The 19,318-nt window shown below is 45.2% G+C and overlaps 2 protein-coding genes across 14 annotated transcripts in view; one reads left to right on the plus strand and one right to left on the minus strand.

Annotated features, from left to right (window-relative positions):
* The window catches only part of LOC144683633 (serine/threonine-protein kinase 38), a 78,701-nt gene extending 70,201 nt beyond the window's left edge, over window positions 1-8,500 (plus strand). For 3 of the 4 annotated variants that reach the window (XM_078546854.1, XM_078546855.1, XM_078546856.1), the window contains 3 exons: window positions 228-319; window positions 1,862-1,918; window positions 5,243-8,500. In XM_078546854.1, the coding sequence (XP_078402980.1) occupies window positions 228-319; window positions 1,862-1,918; window positions 5,243-5,373 (280 nt within the window). In that variant the 3' untranslated portion in view covers window positions 5,374-8,500. The remainder of the gene's footprint in view (window positions 1-227; window positions 320-1,861; window positions 1,919-5,242) is intronic. The other variant, XM_078546853.1, reaches the window with a different exon arrangement.
* A 374-nt stretch (window positions 8,501-8,874) lies between these two features.
* Window positions 8,875-19,318, minus strand: part of LOC144683635 (BTB/POZ domain-containing protein KCTD20-like) — a 71,593-nt gene continuing 61,149 nt past the window's right edge. For 9 of the 10 annotated variants that reach the window (XM_078546868.1, XM_078546864.1, XM_078546861.1 and 6 more), the window contains 2 exons: window positions 16,523-16,633; window positions 8,875-12,880 (listed from right to left, as the gene is read on the minus strand). In XM_078546868.1, the coding sequence (XP_078402994.1) occupies window positions 12,597-12,880; window positions 16,523-16,633 (395 nt within the window). In that variant the 3' untranslated portion in view covers window positions 8,875-12,596. The remainder of the gene's footprint in view (window positions 12,881-16,522; window positions 16,634-19,318) is intronic. The other variant, XM_078546863.1, reaches the window with a different exon arrangement.

Genomic DNA, 19,318 nt, shown 5'->3' on the forward strand with positions numbered 1-19,318 from the left:
CAGACTGCTGGTGAATGGGGTATGACTCACTGATCCGTGCAGGTTGCTGGCATATGGGGTATGATACACTGATCCCTGCAGGCTGCTGGCCTTCTCTGTGCCTGTATGATGAAGCTGCCACATCCCCAGTGAAGCTTAATGCTCTGTTTTCTCCATGATTCCTGCTACCTCTGTCTCCATTTTTTTTCAGCATTTCCCAGTTTCTAATGCAATCTCTTGCCTGACAGGGAGAGACCAGCAGCTATCTGCATTGAAATAAAGAGTATTGATGATACGTCAAACTTTGATGAATTTCCTGATTCGGACATCTTGCAACCAGGTAAGACCACTGTGTAGCTTCAGGGAGAGATTTCGTTAATGATCAGAAGATCAATGCTAAATCTTTGGAACTGTAGGCCCTTGCCTTATCAGAACCTTATTGCATTAGAAGTGTTTGTTACAGATTACTTATTTCTGGTAGATGATCTGTTAGATACACATTACAGAGCCAAAGTCTGTCAGTGCGAATCCCTTTGGACAGCTTGTTGATGTTTGGCTCTGTGTCCAACTATCCCTGTGAAGTCAGCTGAGGCTGATTCTAATCGCCTCTCACAAGTACACTTTCAAGTCAGGGCTGTTGTATAGCGACTCTGGAGTGGGGACCCAGGCTGACTTCTGACCTCATCCTCGATCCCAGCCTGTCGCCTTAACACCTCCCACTCCCTGCACTCCCTGTCCCCAGCCTGACTGACACCCAATGCACCCCCCCTCCCCCCAAACCCCTCCCAGGCTGAGGGGTTCAAACTAAAGTAATGTGTGCTACTGGGGTGCAAGGACCTGATAGTCCACACAAGGAGGGGCTGGAGGAGGTAGCATGTCTCTTGAGCCTAAAGGCGGTGGCATAGTGGTATTGTCACTGGACTAGTATTCCAGAGACCCAGAGTAATGATCTGGGGACCCCAGGTTCGAATCCCACCGTGGCAGAAATTTGAATCTTATAAAAAAACCTGTAATTAAAAGCCTGATGATGACCATTGCTGATTGTTGTAAAAACCCATCTGGTTCACTAATGTCCTTTAGGGAAGGAAATCTGCCGTCCTTACATGGTCTGGCTTACATGTGACTCCAGACCCGTAGCAATATGGTTGACTCTTAAATGCCCTCTGAACAAGGGCAATTACAGGTGGGAAATAAATGCTGGCTCCAGTAAGACCCATATCCCATGGACGAATATAAAAAAATAATTTAATGCAGATGTCCTGAGGTAGCATTTCTACTGCTCTGATGGAGTCATCAGTTTTGATGTTTTCTCATTCCATGCTGCCTAGTTCCAGGTACCCAGTGCTGAGAGCCACTATCCCAGACAGTGCCTGTGACAATGGAGCATGGTGAAGAGAGTGAGTGTTGGGACAACAGAAGCTGTCCACTTGTAAACACTAAAATCAATTTCCCATGTACCTGTGGGAGCAATCAGAGTGCCTCTTCTAACCCCATTTTGTTAAAATTGTAGAGTGTAGTTGATGGCCATTGGGCCCATCATGTGTCTATCCCCGTAACCCAGTATATTTTTCCACTTCAAATATTTATCCAAATCCTTTTTGAAAGTTTGTTTTGAATCTGATCCCACAGCCCTTTCAGGTAATGTGTTTGAGCGTTAATTAAAACATTGTTACTCCATCGATGCCTTCAGTAATGGTGTGTGGAGTGAAATCTGTACCTGATGGAAGGAGGGACTGTGTGTAGCCTGACAGTCCTCCTGCTGCTGCAGTAAATAGTGTTGCACTTGCTGTGCCCATCCTGATGTCCCACACTGGAATTGCTGTGTTTACATGAAGCTGATGTGTTCGAATATGACGCAGTGCTTTCTGCTATTCTTCTCCAGGAGTGTCACAGGCAGGGCTAGAAAGTAGTGGTAAGAAGTGTCTGTCCTCTAAGACAGGTAACCAGCATTTTATTCCCCTCAACCCTTACTAAAATCTCGTGGTCCTATACTTTACCGCACAGCTGGCTTCATGTGGGGCAGCCATTTTATAACCTCGTTGTTTCTCTGGTCCCCGAGGTGTAGGAAAGACCTGCTGACATTTGAACTTACCAATTCTATTTATTGTGGGGCTGTTCCCTCTCCCCTCCGTCGGTATGTTTTAAAGCACACCCCGCTGTGACCTTTCCACTTGGTGATCCCTTGATGCCCAGGGTATCTTCTGAGTCCCGTTCCCTTGAATTAAGCAATTGCTTTAGTGTCTAAAACCCCTCGCTGCTCTTGCTCCCCTTGGCTCCACTCCTTTACTGAATATGATTGCTCAGTCTTGCAGGACAATGCCTTAATGAGTTAATATTACCCACTCCTTTTACCAAGCATGAGACCAATTGTATTACCTTGATTGTGAGAACCAGTTACCCTCCAGAGGCTGGGGGTCAAACCTGGGAGCAGCCCCCACTCTACTCACTGCCGTTAACAAACTGCGCCATGGGGCAGCATTCAGCACATTTACAATAGTCAGACCTCCGACCAGTGGCAGGAAAGTCCCAGATAGAGGGGCAAATCTCATTCAATGATTTGGAGACTAGAGAGGGATGCCAAACCCATGGCAGTGCTGGTGCACCGGGAGGAGCGATCTGCTGGAGTTCTGGCCGCCTCCTCTGGAACGGCACCTGGTCCAATAGGTAATATTCAGGGAGGAAAGATGGGCAGACTGTCCCTCTGATGGTGGGGGGGGGCATCAGTCAGGCGGCACTGGCCCACCCAAGCCCTTTGGTTTAGAAATATTATGCATTGTGGAAGGAGAAACAAGGAGGTCATTGAATGACCACTCGTAATGTATGGGGGCCAGCGCGAATGCCACCAGTGTCATCTGGTGCCAAAGTATGTTCTTCTAACTCAGTCAGTACATTTCTGGTGCTACCTTGTTTTCAACTGCTTCTAACCTCTCCATGCGTAAGTAACAGCCAGTTAACAGTGGAGGTGGTATATTTAAATGCAACTAACCTCTGTCAGCTAATGGTTTTGCAACTTACAGTTTGGTTCTTTGTCTAATCAGTGTTGTCACTGGGATTCTGAGGGTGTAAACCACTGGCTAAATCTTCACACGAGAGTGTAAATCACTGGCTAAATCTTCACACGAGAGTGTAAATCACTGGCTAAATCTTCACATGGGGAGTGTAAATCACTGGCTAAATCTTCACATGGGGAGTGTAAATCACTGGCTAAATCTTCACACTGGAGTGTAAACCACTGGCTAAATCTTCACACCGGAGTGTAAACCACTGGCTAAAGCTTCTCACGGGGAGTGTAAATCACTGGCTAAAGCTTCACACCGGAGTGTAAATCACTGGTTAAATCTTCACACCGGAGTGTAAATCACTGGTTAAATCTACGTACCGGAATGTAAATCACTGGCTAAATCGTGTAAATCACTGGTTAAATCTACATACCGGAGTGTAAATCACTGGGTAAGTCTTCACACCAGAGTGTAAATCACTGGGTAAGTCTTCACACCAGAGTGTAAATCACTGGGTAAGTCTTCACACCAGAGTGTAAATCACTGGATAAGTCTTCACACCAGAGTGTAAATCACTGGGTAAGTCTTCACACCAGAGTGTAAATCACTGGGTAAGTCTTCACACCAGAGTGTAAATCACTGGATAAGTCTTCACACCAGAGTGTAAATCACTGGGTGAGTCTTCACACCAGAGTGTAAGTCACTGGGTGAGTCTTCACACCAGAGTGTAAATCACTGGGTGAGTCTTCACACCAGAGTGTAAATCACTGGGTGAGTCTTCACACCAGAGTGTAAATCACTGGGTGAGTCTTCACACCAGAGTGTAAATCACTGGGTGAGTCTTCACACCAGAGTGTAAATCACTGGGTGAGTCTTCACACCAGAGTGTAAATCACTGGGTGAGTCTTCACACCAGAGTGTAAATCACTGGGTGAGTCTTCACACCAGAGTGTAAATCACTGGGTGAGTCTTCACACCAGAGTGTAAATCACTGGGTGAGTCTTCACACCAGAGTGTAAATCACTGGGTGAGTCTTCACACCAGAGTGTAAATCACTGGGTGAGTCTTCACACCAGAGTGTAAATCACTGGGTGAGTCTTCACACCAGAGTGTAAATCACTGGGTGAGTCTTCACACCAGCTTGTAAATCACTGGGTGAGTCTTCACACCAGAGTGTAAATCACTGGGTGAGTCTTCACACCAGAGTGTAAATCACTGGGTGAGTCTTCACACCAGAGTGTAAATCACTGGGTGAGTCTTCACACCAGAGTGTAAATCACTGGGTGAGTCTTCACACCAGAGTGTAAATCACTGACTAAAATCTTCACACCAGAGTGTAAATCACTGACTAAAATCTTCACACCAGAGTGTAAATCACTGACTAAAATCTTCACACCAGAGTGTAAATCACTGACTAAAATCTTCACACCAGAGTGTAAATCACTGACTAAAATCTTCACACCAGAGTGTAAATCACTGACTAAAATCTTCACACCAGAGTGTAAATCACTGACTAAAATCTTCACACCAGAGTGTAAATCACTGACTAAAATCTTCACACCAGAGTGTAAATCACTGACTAAAATCTTCACACCAGAGTGTAAATCACTGACTAAAATCTTCACACCATGACCACTTGAACTGTGAAGGGCACCAAGCTGAAATATTACAGAATCTGTTCTTCCATTTGGAGCTGTTTAAGGAAAATGCTGGTGAGTGTGGAGTACTCTCCAGTGGGTAGATTTATCTGCAGTGATAATTCCAAGTATCTCACACCATCTCCCCTGATGGGTGACCTTGCTTAGCTGCTCAAGGCAGGTTTAAAACAGTCAATACTGGGCAAGCTGACCTCTGCTGGGTTAGTGGTGCTGCAAGTACCCGAATGCGTCCACCCTCTAAAATTAACAGTGTCCAGAAATTGCCCGGCATCTGCCTAATTCTATCGGCTTGATGAATTATCCCTGTTAAGTATTTACACCAAATAAACCCAGTGACAACACTGCACACGGTAATCTGTCCGAGGTCCCGAAAGATGCAGCTGCTTTTATGTGCAGAAGTGGGAGCACATGTTATATGGGGTTGTGCTGTTAACTGGAGCTTGCTGTTTGGGGCTGTAGTTAACTGGGACCGGGCAGTTTTATGAAAGGAGAGGAGGGTGAATGGTGGAGCTTGCTGATTGTACAAATAAAGCAGCAATCTATTGCTCTGTTCTCAAAGCTGCCTCCTGTGTTTTATGTTGCTTCTCACATTCTCCTTTTCTCCAGTTGCAGTGAGTAACCACTCAGAGACAGACTACAAAAACAAGGACTGGGTTTTCATCAACTACACCTATAAACGATTTGAGGGACTGACCGCCCGTGGAGCCATTCCTTCCTACATGAAGTCTGGGAAGTGATGAACTTTGACCCCAGGGGCTAACGTCACTGCTTTAGTGCCTATTTTTCTTAGCAACTCGATTGGTCCGTTGGTGGAGCCTTACTGCCGAGGATAGTGACAGTTGTGAAGGACTGAGAAATTACTCAGATTTTATTCCTAATATCCAGATATCCCTTATAATCTCTCTCGCTGGGCGGCAGGTGCTGATATTAGACTCAAAGCAGCCCTGAAGCTCGGGCAGCACATGTCTGAACCAGCAGCATTGGCAGCAGAGGACTCGATGGGATTCCTGCGACACACATCTGGAGTTTCTGAGCCTCTGCCTTTCATTCACATGCACTGCCGGTCAAAGGCTGGGTGCTACTCCTGCCTGATTCTGCTGTGTCCAGTTCAGCTGCTAGTGGCTGATAGAGCAAACTTTTACCAGCAAGTGCATCCATTGTGGCTCTACATGGTGTTCCCTTCACTGCGTGCTCCCTGGTAGCTGGGGCAGGGGTATGTCACCCTCCTTTCTTCCCTTCTCCCCCCGCCCGCCCCACACCGACCCGACCCCCCCCCCGCCATAAATGAAAATGACAAGGGCCTGTGTAGAAAGTATTTTGCAGTGATTATCAGTGAATTTTCAGTGCTGTGTGGTTCCTGCTCATAGCGAGAGATGATGGTATTGGGCAGAGGGCAGTGACGACAGATTCATGATGCATACAGTGATGTGCAGGATGGGTAGAAAGCAGCCCAATGTTGAGGCAGCTGACCATTATACGCCTGCCCAAATGCAGCTGGTTAGTGTGCATCGACCCGAATACAGCTGGTAAGTGCACGTCTGCCTGAATACAGCTGGTTAGTGTACATCTGCCTGAATACAGCTGTGACACAGCTGAGCTGAAACTGGCAGTGCCAGCTCTCACTATTTCTGTTAATGATTGTCCACAGTCTAGCACTCTGCAAACACCAAGGTACTATTCTCATCATGTGTTTTTATCTGCAGTTAGATGCATTTATTAATTGAATGGGGTTCGTAATGAGCTCTGTGCTGGATTCACCTTGATTTCTAACTATATGCAGCTTTATTATTTTATAGGGGAAGCATTTGTAATGATTCTTGTTTGTAAATACCGGTTGTGTGTTTGTGCTTGTATGGAAGATGTTGGCCCTATTTGCATTGCTCTGGATGAGGGTGGGGGATAGCGGGCCTGGACCCTTGCAGGCTTGGCTGAAAATTATTTTTTCCAGAGCTGAGGTCTATTATTACGTAGTGTGTGCACCAACTGCAAGGCATACAGCAAGCTGCCAGTCGGAACTGCAGTTTATACCCCAGATAATCCGTCTAGAAAATCTCCCTTCATTTTCCCCTTTATTGATTTATTTCACTTCATTTGCCCCTTTCTATCTTGCGTCATGTTGAACTTCCTGGTCCAGTATTACTGTAAAATCCAGTATATCCATCGTTAGCTTGTAGAATGCTCATGCATTTTCAGGTGCCATTTCAGTCAACACCCCGAGGGCTAAAGTGAAAGATCTGCGAAGCTATTGCTTATAGACCAGATATTATGGTAATTGCCGGCCGGTGATTAGTGTGAAATTCTGACACTGTGCCTGGCAATAAGTTGCTGTCTAGTTCTTCAGTGTTCTGATTGTTTATGCTGGGTCAGAATGAACTTCAGCTGTGCAAACAAACTTGCTGCTTCCTTATAGCTTTCCAAAGGAGTTCCACTGATGCAGTCTCTAGCAAATGGCCATAGGTGGAATTTGTACATTATTCTGAGTGAAAGTGATTGTTGAATGTTATGTCAGGGCCTTAATCAGAGAGGAAGTGATACAAGACATTCTGCCCTCAACCTTGCTAGTGCAGCTTGTTGTCCCCCTTCAGGCTGACTCCTTCCCTTGGGGGTCCCGTTGGTCAGTGTCACTGTGTGAGCCGGATGGTGGCCTGGTGCTAGGTGGGGTTATTATTGCCCCTCTCCCGTTAGAGTTGGAGATTCCTGCAATGGAGTGGTGAATCCTAGTTACAGAGAGCAGTGGAGCTACAGCACTGGTCACGGTCAAGGTTCTAAGTGGCTGGCGCCAGACTCGAGCGTTGAGTCTTTGTAGGGATTCCCCACTTCCTGCACAATAGGGGATGTTGGTCTGGGATTAGTGAGCTGTTTATTCCCTGTAACCACATTCTAACTGTAGCAGTGATGGCCCTATTTGGTGTTTGAGGTACATAGATGGAGTTAATACGAAGTCGACCACAGTTGTGACTGTTGCTTCAGCTCTATGGGTAGTTCATTGCCATAACTGATGAACAGTAAGTTTCAAATCTGAATGCTGTTTGGGTTCTGCCACTTTGTGCTCTGTTACCCTTTGAGACTCAGATCTTCCTGTGTCATATTCTACAGCTGACTATGAGGCTACAAAATAGCAGGAGGGGCTCCTCTCAGTGACACACTGATGGAAGTCACAAAAGGCATTGAGGGAAATTTTTCCCTCTTTGATATATGGGGACAAACAACTAGCCTGAGCTGCACAACCTCTCACTGGGTTTTGTACATATCATGAAAACTATTTCAGTCCCTCCCCAAACTAAAGCTGACTGTATGGTGATGGATGGGGGTCTGTGAGGGCCAGTGATCTTGTGTTTGCAAGGAGCAGCTGCTTACCGCACAGCACTGTGGCTGAACTTAGCGATGAAATTCCCCACCCTCAATCTTTAATGTGTCAGGAGTGTGAGAGTGAGCGTGTGTTGCCTTCCCCAAGGTCTAATAGCTTGCAAACACTGATCTAGTCTCATGTGAAAAATGGTCTGTTTGGGGAGGTGTTAGATGTGCTGTAGTCCAGTGTCAGCAACACTGGACCAGCAGCAGTCTGGGGTTAAGCAGCAACCATTCTCCAGCCTGGCCTCAGTAGCTGGGATTGGGTGGGGGGTAGGAGTGTGTGGATAGGCCTGGCCTCTGTACCAAATGGGAGAAATGATGGGAAAGGAAAGGCAAGGGTCTGCAGACTCCCGGTGGAGCGAGACAAGCCAGTGGGCAGGAAGACTGAGTCCAGTCCGAGGAAGGGCTGTGTCATGTAGGTCCTGGCGTAAGTGTTGTGTAAGTTGCAGTATTGCTTTTTACGATGGCCACTTACTTTGTTTAAAACTGTATTATAAAACCTTTTACTTAACATCACTGAGTCTGCTTGAAACTTTGTATGGAGTTTTCTGTTTCATTTGTTTACTGTGGGTGGGGAGGTGTGGGTATGGGAAATAATCCATTTCTGCATCTTAATTGCTAGTTCATTCTTTAAGAATAGAGCACAGCATATCTGGGATGGTGAAAACCGCTTTGCGCAATTCACTGCCACCATAAAACCCGAGGAAAGCTCCAAAAAGCAATGGTTGTTCCATGGAGTTGCTGTTTAACTGTCATCTCCCCCAAATGCAAGTTGTGTGCATCAGCGACTTTGTTTGGAGATTCTCCAGTGTGGTGAGGGGGTGCTGGAGAGAAGATATGCAGCATCGGTGATGTACGTTAGATACGGAAAGGATCAAACTCCAATCTTCCCAGAATGCATTCTAGCCCCATCTGAGTGCGGATATCAAACATGGGCAAGTGAAGTTTATTCGTGACTCCGCAGGTCCATCAGAATAGTTTCTGTGGGCCCACACAGACTGCCACCACAACATAAAACTGGCATCGCGTCCCAGTGTTATAACATTGTTTAATTTGCAAAATCAAACAGAGAAATTACCAGATTCCATTGAATTTAACTTCTGCCACCCTGGCATGATTCAAGGATAATGGAGTTTATTGACTAATCACAGCTTTAAATCTGTTAATTATTTTACAACAGACCCTTACATAAGTGAGGAACTCCGAGTATGAAGAATTTTGGAAACTTTAGATTGAGTCACTTGTTCCTCAAGTTGCTACACTTGCATGTCATGTCTCAATTACTCCTACATTGTATCCCAAAAATTTACTTCCTGAAATCTAACCTGCATTTAAATTAAGCAATCCTAATTGTTACCATGTCTCCCTAGGCAGTCTGTAGATTGGCTACTTGCTGAAACATAGGTAGACCTTTTGTATGTTTACCCCCACCCGTCTGCTTTTGGATTCAGTATTTACTTCAAGGGCAGATTGGTTTCCTTCTCTCCCCAGCCGAAGATGCCAGCTCTTTGTGGGGCATTCAACCATGGAAGGCATCACTGCTCTGCCTTTATCCTGTGCACAGCTGAGCCAGAGGAAAACCTGGGTTGGTTTTTACCCTCCCTTGCCTGGGCATGTGGAGGTTGTATCTTACACCAGAATTAACTGGCAGAGACAGCTCTCTCATCAGCCTCTGTAACAGATGGTTGGGGACAGAGTAAAACATATGCTGAGACAGAGTAAAACAGCCATATTCAGTTGACAGAATTCAATGCAATATTTCACAGTATGAGCACAATATTGGAGATTAGGGAACTCGGTATCTCAAGAGTTGCTGTACACAGACCCTTTTGTTGTGTTGTATCGATGCCTCCACTCACTATAAATACCTCAGACCTGAACACTGCTATTTTGTGGGAATCAGTCAGAGCACTTGGATTTGTTGCAATGTTGACCCTGTCCCAAATGTCATTTATAGGTCCTGACCCACAAACCTCTTGTTCAAATAGGAGACAGTTCAATGGGAACAGGTTATGTGCAGAGAGATGTGTCCCAGATGTGGAAGAGCCAGAATCTGTGTCACCTCCAGTAGGCAATATTTTGACTTGCAGATTCTATGGCTCCCTTCAGCTGAAAAGAGATTCCAAAGGGAAAAGCTTCAAAGAAAGTTCACTTTATGGTGGCCTGGATCTGGGAGGCTGTTTCCTGTCGAACTGTCTGATATGAAGGGAGTAATGATGAATTTATACCAAATATGGGTCATAATTGGGAGTACTGTGTGCAGTTTCTTAACGAACATTTCTGATTTCCCAAGATGATGCCAGGGACTCGAGATACAGGGGCAGAGATTTTAAGAGAATGAAAAAAAAAAATGAAGGGTTTGGCTAGTGTGTTGGGAAAGACTATGTCCACAGTTTGTTGAGTCAGTGACTCAAATCATTAGTTCAATCATAACACTAAATTGTTGGACAAAGACCATTGCATCTTAAGGGAAATATCAAAGCAGAGAAAGACGGAGGGCTGAAAGGAGAGCAGGGGCAGTGGGATTTGTTTGGTACAGACACGGGTATGGGAGAGTGGGTGAGATTACTTTTGGACTGATACCAGGGCAATCGGAGAGAGTGAGGAATGAGATGAGTCTGGGATTGATACAGGGATATGGGGAGAGTGGGACTAATATAAGGCTATGGGGAGTGTTAGTTTATATACACCTGGGGCTGAATAGCCACTTCCAATGCTGTAAACCTCTCGCTGATTCACTTATCTCCCTGAGCATGGCCCTGCTTCCAGCTGTCAAAGCACACACCAGCAGCTAAGGACTGGACCGAGTTGGCTGCATAATGTGGAGGTTCACATCACCAGGCACAGGGCATGGCCCTGTACTTGGTTGTTTTGGGGTCCATTTCCCCAGTAATTGTTGCTATGATGAATATTTATGATATTGATTTCTGTGCACATTGAAACCAGTGTAATGGCTGAGACTGCCACTGTAACTCTTAAGTCTGCACGAGACAGGTGGAGAACATAGAAATAGGAGGAGGCCACTCAACCCCTCAAGCCTGTTCCACCATTCAATGGCTAATTCATATCTACCTCCATGCCCACCCATCTACCTGCCTTGGTTCCTTTTTTTAAAAATTAAGAGCTTACTGCTTTTTGGGGAGAGAGGTTTAAACTTCTTCCATTCTTTACATGAAGAAGTGTTCCACCCTGTCTTCTGAATGGTCTGATTGGGATTTGTCCTGGGGTCCCCTGCCATCTGGAAAAGTTTCTCTCCTAAAAGCCTCAACTAAATCGCCTCTTAACCTTCTATATTCCAGCAAATACAAGCCTAGTTTATGTAACCTTTCCTCAATCTAATGCTTGGAGCCCTGGTGATATGCTGGGGAATCTGCACAGCATTCCTTCCAAAGCCAATACCCTCTTCCTAAGGAATGGTGCCAGAACTCTACACATGACTTCAGATGGTCTACCCAGAGTTTTGTATAGCTGTAGCAACATATCTTCCCCTTTATATTCCAGACCTCCAATTATAAAGAAAAACTAACATTCCATTAGCCCATTGGATTATGTTTTGTACCTGATGCATTATATTTTAGTGATTTATGTAGCTACACTGTTCTTAGTTTTGCACCATTTAAAAAAAATACTCAGCCTTGGGCTATTTGGAAGATACTGAGCTGGGCCTCTGGCACACCCACACCCCAGAGCAAGGTGGATCATTGAGTGAACAGGAGGACAGCAGCAGATTATCTGTCCCCAGTGTCACAGGCCCTTTGCTCATTCCCTGAGATAGGCAAGAGGTATGGAGATCACAGACAGGAACATTCTACTGAAATAAAAGCTGGGGGTGAGACCCTTTAGTGATGTGTGCACGTCGTCTAACAGTGAGTATGCTCCAGGGACTTTGAGAGTAGTTTGTACCAAGTGCAAAAGCAAATAGCCAAATGTTTCTTCCAGAAGATTCCAATTTGACGTGTGACCATCCCAAAGGAAACCATCACAGGGAGGAGACTGGGTTTCAATTTTGTACTTCAATTTGTCCCCACTATTACTGAGAAAATAAATGGATTTACATAGGGACAGGGCCACAAGTACCTACAGTACAGTGATCGGAGTCTGTAAGGAATGCAGCCACACTAAGGTCTGTCCCCCACCCCACCAAAACACTAGCACCTGTGATATCAATGCAGGGAGTGATACATCCACTTTACATCATCAACTGCCTCCCATCAGAGCAAAGCCATTGAAGTTTATACAGAAATCAAGTGTCTGAGTTTGCATTTGTGTAAAGTTTCCCACCCCCCCACACCTGATCACTCTGCTCCCATCCTATCCAAAAGTTGGGGTCCAGTGGAAGATTCAGTTCTTCTGGAGAGGCCTTCAATACCGTTGTTCACTACTCTGTGTGTCCCTGCAATGCAGCACCAGCCTACAACACGCACACAAGGACCAGGTGTCACACCCCCAGCCATCACATCAGCTGCTGTCATAGTGCTGTCGCCAATGGACCACCACAGTCCTCATTTATTCCAGTGACAGGGTGGGCAGGGAGCACTGTTCCTCCAGCCCTGTCTTCCTGTGGCATTTGTTACATGTTATTTGTGACATCTGTGCCCCAGGGTCTCTGTCATTCTTGGGCACTGTCACCTACAGCTTGCTCCTGTGGTGGGCCAAGGATGTTGAGCTCGTCCACTTGCGGGTGATGCATAATGTCGTGGTCCCGTGGAACATCAGCAGGGGTGGCCAGGTTGGTGACAGACCTGCTCCTGACACACTGGAAGTCCACATGCCGGCTCTTCCCCTCTTCCTTTTCCCAGGACATGTGGATGAAAGGTCGCTGCACATAGTTATAGATCACCTCGTAACGGCCCCCAGGCCGCAGCTTCAGTTTCTCCTTGCAGGTCGGGTAACCTAGGCAACAGAGCACAAACACATTAACTGATCACTCATCTTTTGTGCTCTTTTGGCATCCTACTGTGCACAAATGCACTACAGAGTTAGCATCTACAACTGTGTTTGCACACCTTGTATAAGCAGAGCTTCAGAACGTGCAAATCTGTCCTTTCTGTCCATGAACCATGGCTCAGTGGGAGCGCACTCACCTCTGAGTCAGAAGGTCATGAGCTCAGGCCCCACTGGAGATTTGAGTCGATAATCCAGGCTGGCACTGCACTGCACACTGAGGGTGTGCTGTGCTGTCAAATGTGATATCATTTTAAGATGAGTTGTTAAACTGAGGTCCATTTCAGTTTGATGTACAAGATCCCATGGGACTATTTCAGAATGAGAAAGAAAGCAGGAAACTATAGACCAGTTAGTGAGCCTAACATCTGTCATAAGGGAAATGCTAGAATCCATTATTAAGGAGTTTATAGCAGGACACTTAGAAAATCAAAATGCAACCAGGCAGAGTCAATATGTTTTTGTGAAAGGGAAATTGTGTTTGACTAATTTATTAGAGTTCTTTGAGGTGTGACAAACAATGTGTATAAAGGGGAACCTGTAGATGTGATGTACTTGGATTTCCAAAAGGCATTTGATAAGCTGCCACATCAAAGTTGCTACACAAAATAAGAGCTCATAGTGTAAGGGGGAAACATATTATCATGGACAGGGGATTGGTTAGCTAACAGGAAGCAGAGAGTAGGGATAAATGGGTCATTTTCGGGTTAGCACGATGTGACTAGTGGAGTACTGCAGGGATCAGTGTTGGGACCTCAAGTATTTCCAATCTATATCAGTGACTTGCATGAAGGCACCAAATATATGGTAGCTAAATTTGCTGATGACACCAAACTAGATAGGAAAGTAAGTTGTCAAGAGGACATAAAGAGTCTACAAAAGGATATAGACAGGTTAAGTGAGTGGGAAAAAATTTGGCAGGTTGGGCCTGTAACCATAGGAGTTTAGAAGAATGAGAGGTGATCTTACTGAAACATATAAGATCCTGAGGGGTCTCGACTGGAAGATGGTTCCGCTTGTAGGGGAGACTAGAACTAAGGGACACAGTTTAAAAATAAGAGGTCTCCCATTTCGGACAGAACTGAGAAATTATTTCTCTCCGAGGGTTCTTAGCCTGTGGAATTCTCTTCCCCAGCGAGCAGTGGAGGTAGAATCATTGAATATATTCAAGGCTGAGATAAAAGCAAAATACTGCGGATGCTGGAAATCTAGAACAAAAACAAAAATACCTGGAAAAACTCAGCAGGTCTGACAACATCTGTGGAGAGGGATACAGTTGACGTTTCGAGTCTGTATGACCCTTCATCAGAACTAAGACATATAGAAATGAGGAAATATATATATATGTTTTATATATCTCATTTCTATAAGTCTTAGTTCTGATGAAGGGTCATACAGACTCGAAATGTCAACTGTATCCCTCTCCGCAGATGCTGTCAGACTTGTTGAGTTTTTCCAGGTATTTTTGTTTTTATTCAAAGCTGAGTTTGACCCAGCGACAGTGAAGGAATGGCGGTATATTTCCAAGTCAGGATGGTGAGTGACTTGGAGGGGAACTTCCAGGTGGTGGTGTTCCCATCTACCTGTTGCATCTAGATGGTAGTGGTCACAGGTTTGGAAAATGCTGTCGAAGGAGCCTTGGTGAGTTACTGCAGTACATTTTTTTTTATTTGTTCATGGGATGTGGGCATCACTGGCTGAGCCAACATTTGTTGTCCATCCCTAATTGCCCTTATTCAGAGGGCAATTGAGAGTCAACCACATTGCTGTGGGTCTGGAGTCATGTAGGCCAGACCAGGTAAGGACGGCAGATTTCCTTCCCTAAAGGCATTAGTGAACCAGATTGTGGGTTTTTACCACAATCGACAATGGTTCCATGGTAATCATTATACTTTTAATTCCAGATTTTTATTGAATTCAAATTCCACCATCTGCCGATGTGGGATTCAAACCCAGGTCCCCAGAACACTACCCTGGGTCTCTGGAATACCAGCCCAGTGGCAATACCACTATGTCACCACCTCTTCTTTAGAGGGTACACACTGTGCATTGGTGGTGGAGGAAGTGAATGTTTATGGATGGGGTGCCAATCAAGTGGGCTGCTTTGTCCTGGATGGTGTCAAGCTTCTTGAGTGCTGTTGGAGCTGTACTCATCCAGACAAGTGGAGAGTATCCATCACATGCCTGACTTGTGTCTTGTAGATGGTGGACAGGCTTTGGGGAGACAGGGGGTGAGTTACTTGCCACAGAATTCCCAGCCTCTGACATTCTCTTGTAGCCACAGTATTTATATGGCTAGTCCAGTTCAGTTTTTGGTCAATGGTAACCCCCAGGATGTTGATAACCAGCCATATGTATACTGTGGCTATAAGATGTAAGGCATTCAGCCCCTTGAGCCTAATCCACTATTCATAGGCACATGGAACAGGAAGAGGCCATTCAGCCCCTCAAGCCTGTTACTCATTCAATGAGATCCTAGTCAATCTGTACCTCAACTCGATTTACTTGCCTTTGCTCCACATCCCTCGATACCCTTACCCAATAAACAACTATCAATTGCTGTCTTAAAAATTTCTACTGACCCCAGCATCCTCACCCTTTTGAGGGGAGAGCTTCAGATATCTACTATCCTTCAGGTGAAGAAATGCTTCCTGATTTTACACCTGAATGGCCTCATTCTAACTTAAAGGTTCTGCCCCCCCTTTTTCTAGATTCCCTTACCAAAGAAAATAGTTTCTCTTCATTTACCTTATTGAATCCTTTAGTCATCTTAAAACACTTCATTCTGATCATCCCTTAACCTTCTATATTCATGGTGGTGCAAGACTTGTTTATGCGCTTGTCCTCCTAATCCTATTATCTCTGGTATTACTCTGGTGAATTTGGGTTGCACCCTCTCCAAGGTCAATATATCCTTTCCGAGATGCAGTGCCCAGAATAGAACATAATATTCAAAATGCTCCCATCCATGCAACTTACTGTAATTCCTAATTTAGTGTCATTTTTAAACTTGGATACACAATTCTCTATTCCTCCATCCTAGCTATGAATATATACAGTGAAACGTGAAGCTCCACTACAGTTCCTTGGGAAGGCTACTTGTCACATCCCTCCATCAGAGTACCGACCCTTTATTCCTACTCCCTGACTCCCATCCCAACCAAATACTGATCTATGTCACAAGGTTACCTCCAATTCCATGCACTTTCCTTTTACTAATTATCTCAGATCTTGTCTAAAATGCCTCAAAGTTCATATGAAGGACACCCATAGACACAGACCTTTCTACTCCTCAAATAATTTAACTTGATGATTTGTCAGATATGACCAACCCTTGATCAGCTGATACTTGTTCAATTGTCAGTCACTGTTGTCCCTGCTGACAATCCCCACTACTGATGTTAAACAGAGAAATCTGTAGTTCTTCGTTTCTCCTTCTCTTGATTCTTAAGTAAGCAAAATCTGCAATTTTGCAATTCAAAGGCACACTCCTTGAATTAGGAGAGCTTTGGGAAATGATGACTAACACATCTGTCCACACTGTGCTGTGACTGCAAGCTAAGAAGTAAAGACCAGTGCTGTCCTGCTCACCTTCAATTCCAATACGGATATTCTTTAGCCCTCGGTCCTTCAACACCAACTTAGCGACCTCCCGGTTCTCAATGTACTTGAAGAACCTGTACAGTTTGGTACTATAAATAACTGAAACACAAGACATTGGTTAAAAATCCCATACCTCCTGTCACTTCTTCCTGCCTGCCTAGTTTCCCGTGCATTGCTCTGCATTCCCCCAGTGTGGGAGATTCATTGTCAGACCTGCAGTTGGGTAGTGCCACCTGTGGACAGGTCACTGGGAGGGGCAGAGGTGGGTGTTAAAGGAATGAGATGGAAGTGAGAATGACAGACAGCCCAGTTCCTGCACATACTGGCAAATAAACAGGCCTTGTTTCTCATGTCCAGCCAGTCATCTCCCTTGCTGACAATCTGGGTAAATGTGGCTCCCGCTCCAGCAATGCCTCCATGTTAAAATTCCCATCCTTGTTCTCGAATCCCTCCATGGCCTCACCCCCTTCCTATCTCTATAATCCAGCCAACCCCACAATCCTCAGATTATTTTTGCTCATCAAATTCAAATCAGCATCTCTGATTTTAATCGCCCCACTGTTGGTGGCTATGCCTCTGAAATTCCCTCGCTGAATCTCTCTGCTTCTCAGGGTCACTTTCCTCCTTTAAGAGCTCTGCCCTAATATCTTCCTATGTGTCTCGGTGTCAGATTTTGTTTGATAATTGCTCCGGTGAAGCACTTTGGGATGTTTTACTGCATTAAAGGTGAAATGTAAATGCAAGTAGTTTTTGATTCAGGGTTCAGTCACTGGTCTGTGCAGAGCTAGCTGGTCACCTTGGGCAACTGTGCGGCAACATAATTAACCTCATTGTCCCTGGGCCAAAGTACAGGGAAACGGAAATCCATCAGGGAAATCTGACTGAATTCCAGTGATCTGTCATTAGAGGGGAAGTTAGCCTGGCTACCTGCTCCTGATCACTATCTATGTCATCCCTGCTGGAAAGTGAACCCATGGGTGAGGATTCGATTTTATAGCCACCATGGCTATTAGTCACTGAGACTCCCTGTTGGCACCCAGAGAACTGTATCCCAGTCAATCAGCACCTTCAGGAGAGGAGACAGAAAACAGAACTAATCTAACTAAACTTGTAGAACGAACGTGGAATTGGCAAATGAAATCCAATCTAGATAAACGTGAGGTGCATTTTGATAGGAACAATGAGGAGGCAACTCACCGAGGCTCCTTAGACAGCACCTTTCAAACCCACGACCATTACCATCTAGAAGGACACGGGCAGCAGATAGGTGGGAACACCACCACCTGCAAGTTCCCCTCCAAGTCACTCACCATCCTGACTTGGAAATATATCACCGTTCCTTCACTGTTGCTGGGTCAAAATCCTGGAACTCCCTCCCTAACAGCACTGTGGGTGTACCTACACCACATGGATTGCAGTGGTTCAAGAAGGCAGCTCACTGCCACCCTCTCAAGGGCAATTAGGGTTGGGCAATAAATGCTGGCCCAGCCATTGATGACCACATCCCATGAGTGAATTAAAAAAAACATTCCTTGGCAATTAAAAGTAAATAGGTTACAGGAGCAAAAGGATCTAGGATTGACAGATCACTAAAAGTAGCAATTCAGGTTAATAAGGTGATAAAAATGCAAAGTCCTGAGGTTCATTACTGGAGGAATGGATTTAAAATAGCTCCAAAGTTATACTTGTGTCAAACCTAGTTGGACACTTGGAGCGCTGTACAAAATTCTGGTCTCTCTCAGAAGGAGTTAGAAGCACTGGAGAAGGTGTAAAGAAGATTTATGAGAATGATATCATAACTGAGAAGGTACAACTATCAGGAAATACTGAATAGGCTGGGGTTATTCTCCAGAGAAGAGAAGACTGAAGAGTGACCTGATGGAGGATGTTAAGATGCTGAAAGGGTTTGATAGGATAAACATAGAGAAGATGGCTCCACTTGTGGGGAGGGCAAAACCGGGAGCCATAAATATAACAATAAACCCAACAGGAAATTTTTCCAGAGAGCGATTAGAATGTGGAACTCACTATTATAAGGAGAGGGTGAGGCAAATAGCATGGATGCATTTAAGGTGAAGCTAGATAAGTACACAAGCGAGAAAGGAATAGAAGGATATGTTGATAGGGTGAAATTAAGGATGGGGTGGGGGGGCTTGCAGCATAAATGCCAACGTGGACCAGTTGGGTGGATTGTTCTGTTTCTAAACTGTAAACTTATTCTATGATTTTCAGAATGTTAAATTCATCCAGATAAAGTGCCCACTGTTTCTAATTGACTCATGCACTGAGTATCACGCACACCGAGTATGACATGCACCGAATAACACATGCACCAAGTAACACATGCACTGAGTAACACACGCACCGACTATGACATGCACCGAATAACACACGCATCAAATAACACACGCACTGAATAACACATGCACTGAGTAACACACGCACCGAGTATGACACGCACTGAATATGACACGCACCGAGTAATACACGCACTGAGTAACACACGCACCGAGTATGACACGCACCGAATAACATGCATCGAATAACACATGTACTGAGTAACACGCGCACCGAGTATGACATGCATTGAATAAGACACGCACCGAATAAGACACGCACCGAGTAACACACGCACCGAGTAACACACGCACCGAATAACATGCATCGAATAACACGCGCACCGAGTAACACGCGCACCGAGTAACACGCGCACCGAGTAACACGCGCACCGAGTAACACACGCACCGAGTAACACACGCACCGAGTAACACACGCACCGAGTAT

This window comes from Cetorhinus maximus, chromosome 8, assembly GCF_964194155.1.
Source record: "Cetorhinus maximus chromosome 8, sCetMax3.hap1.1, whole genome shotgun sequence".
In the NCBI taxonomy this organism is placed as follows: Eukaryota; Metazoa; Chordata; class Chondrichthyes; order Lamniformes; family Cetorhinidae; genus Cetorhinus; species Cetorhinus maximus.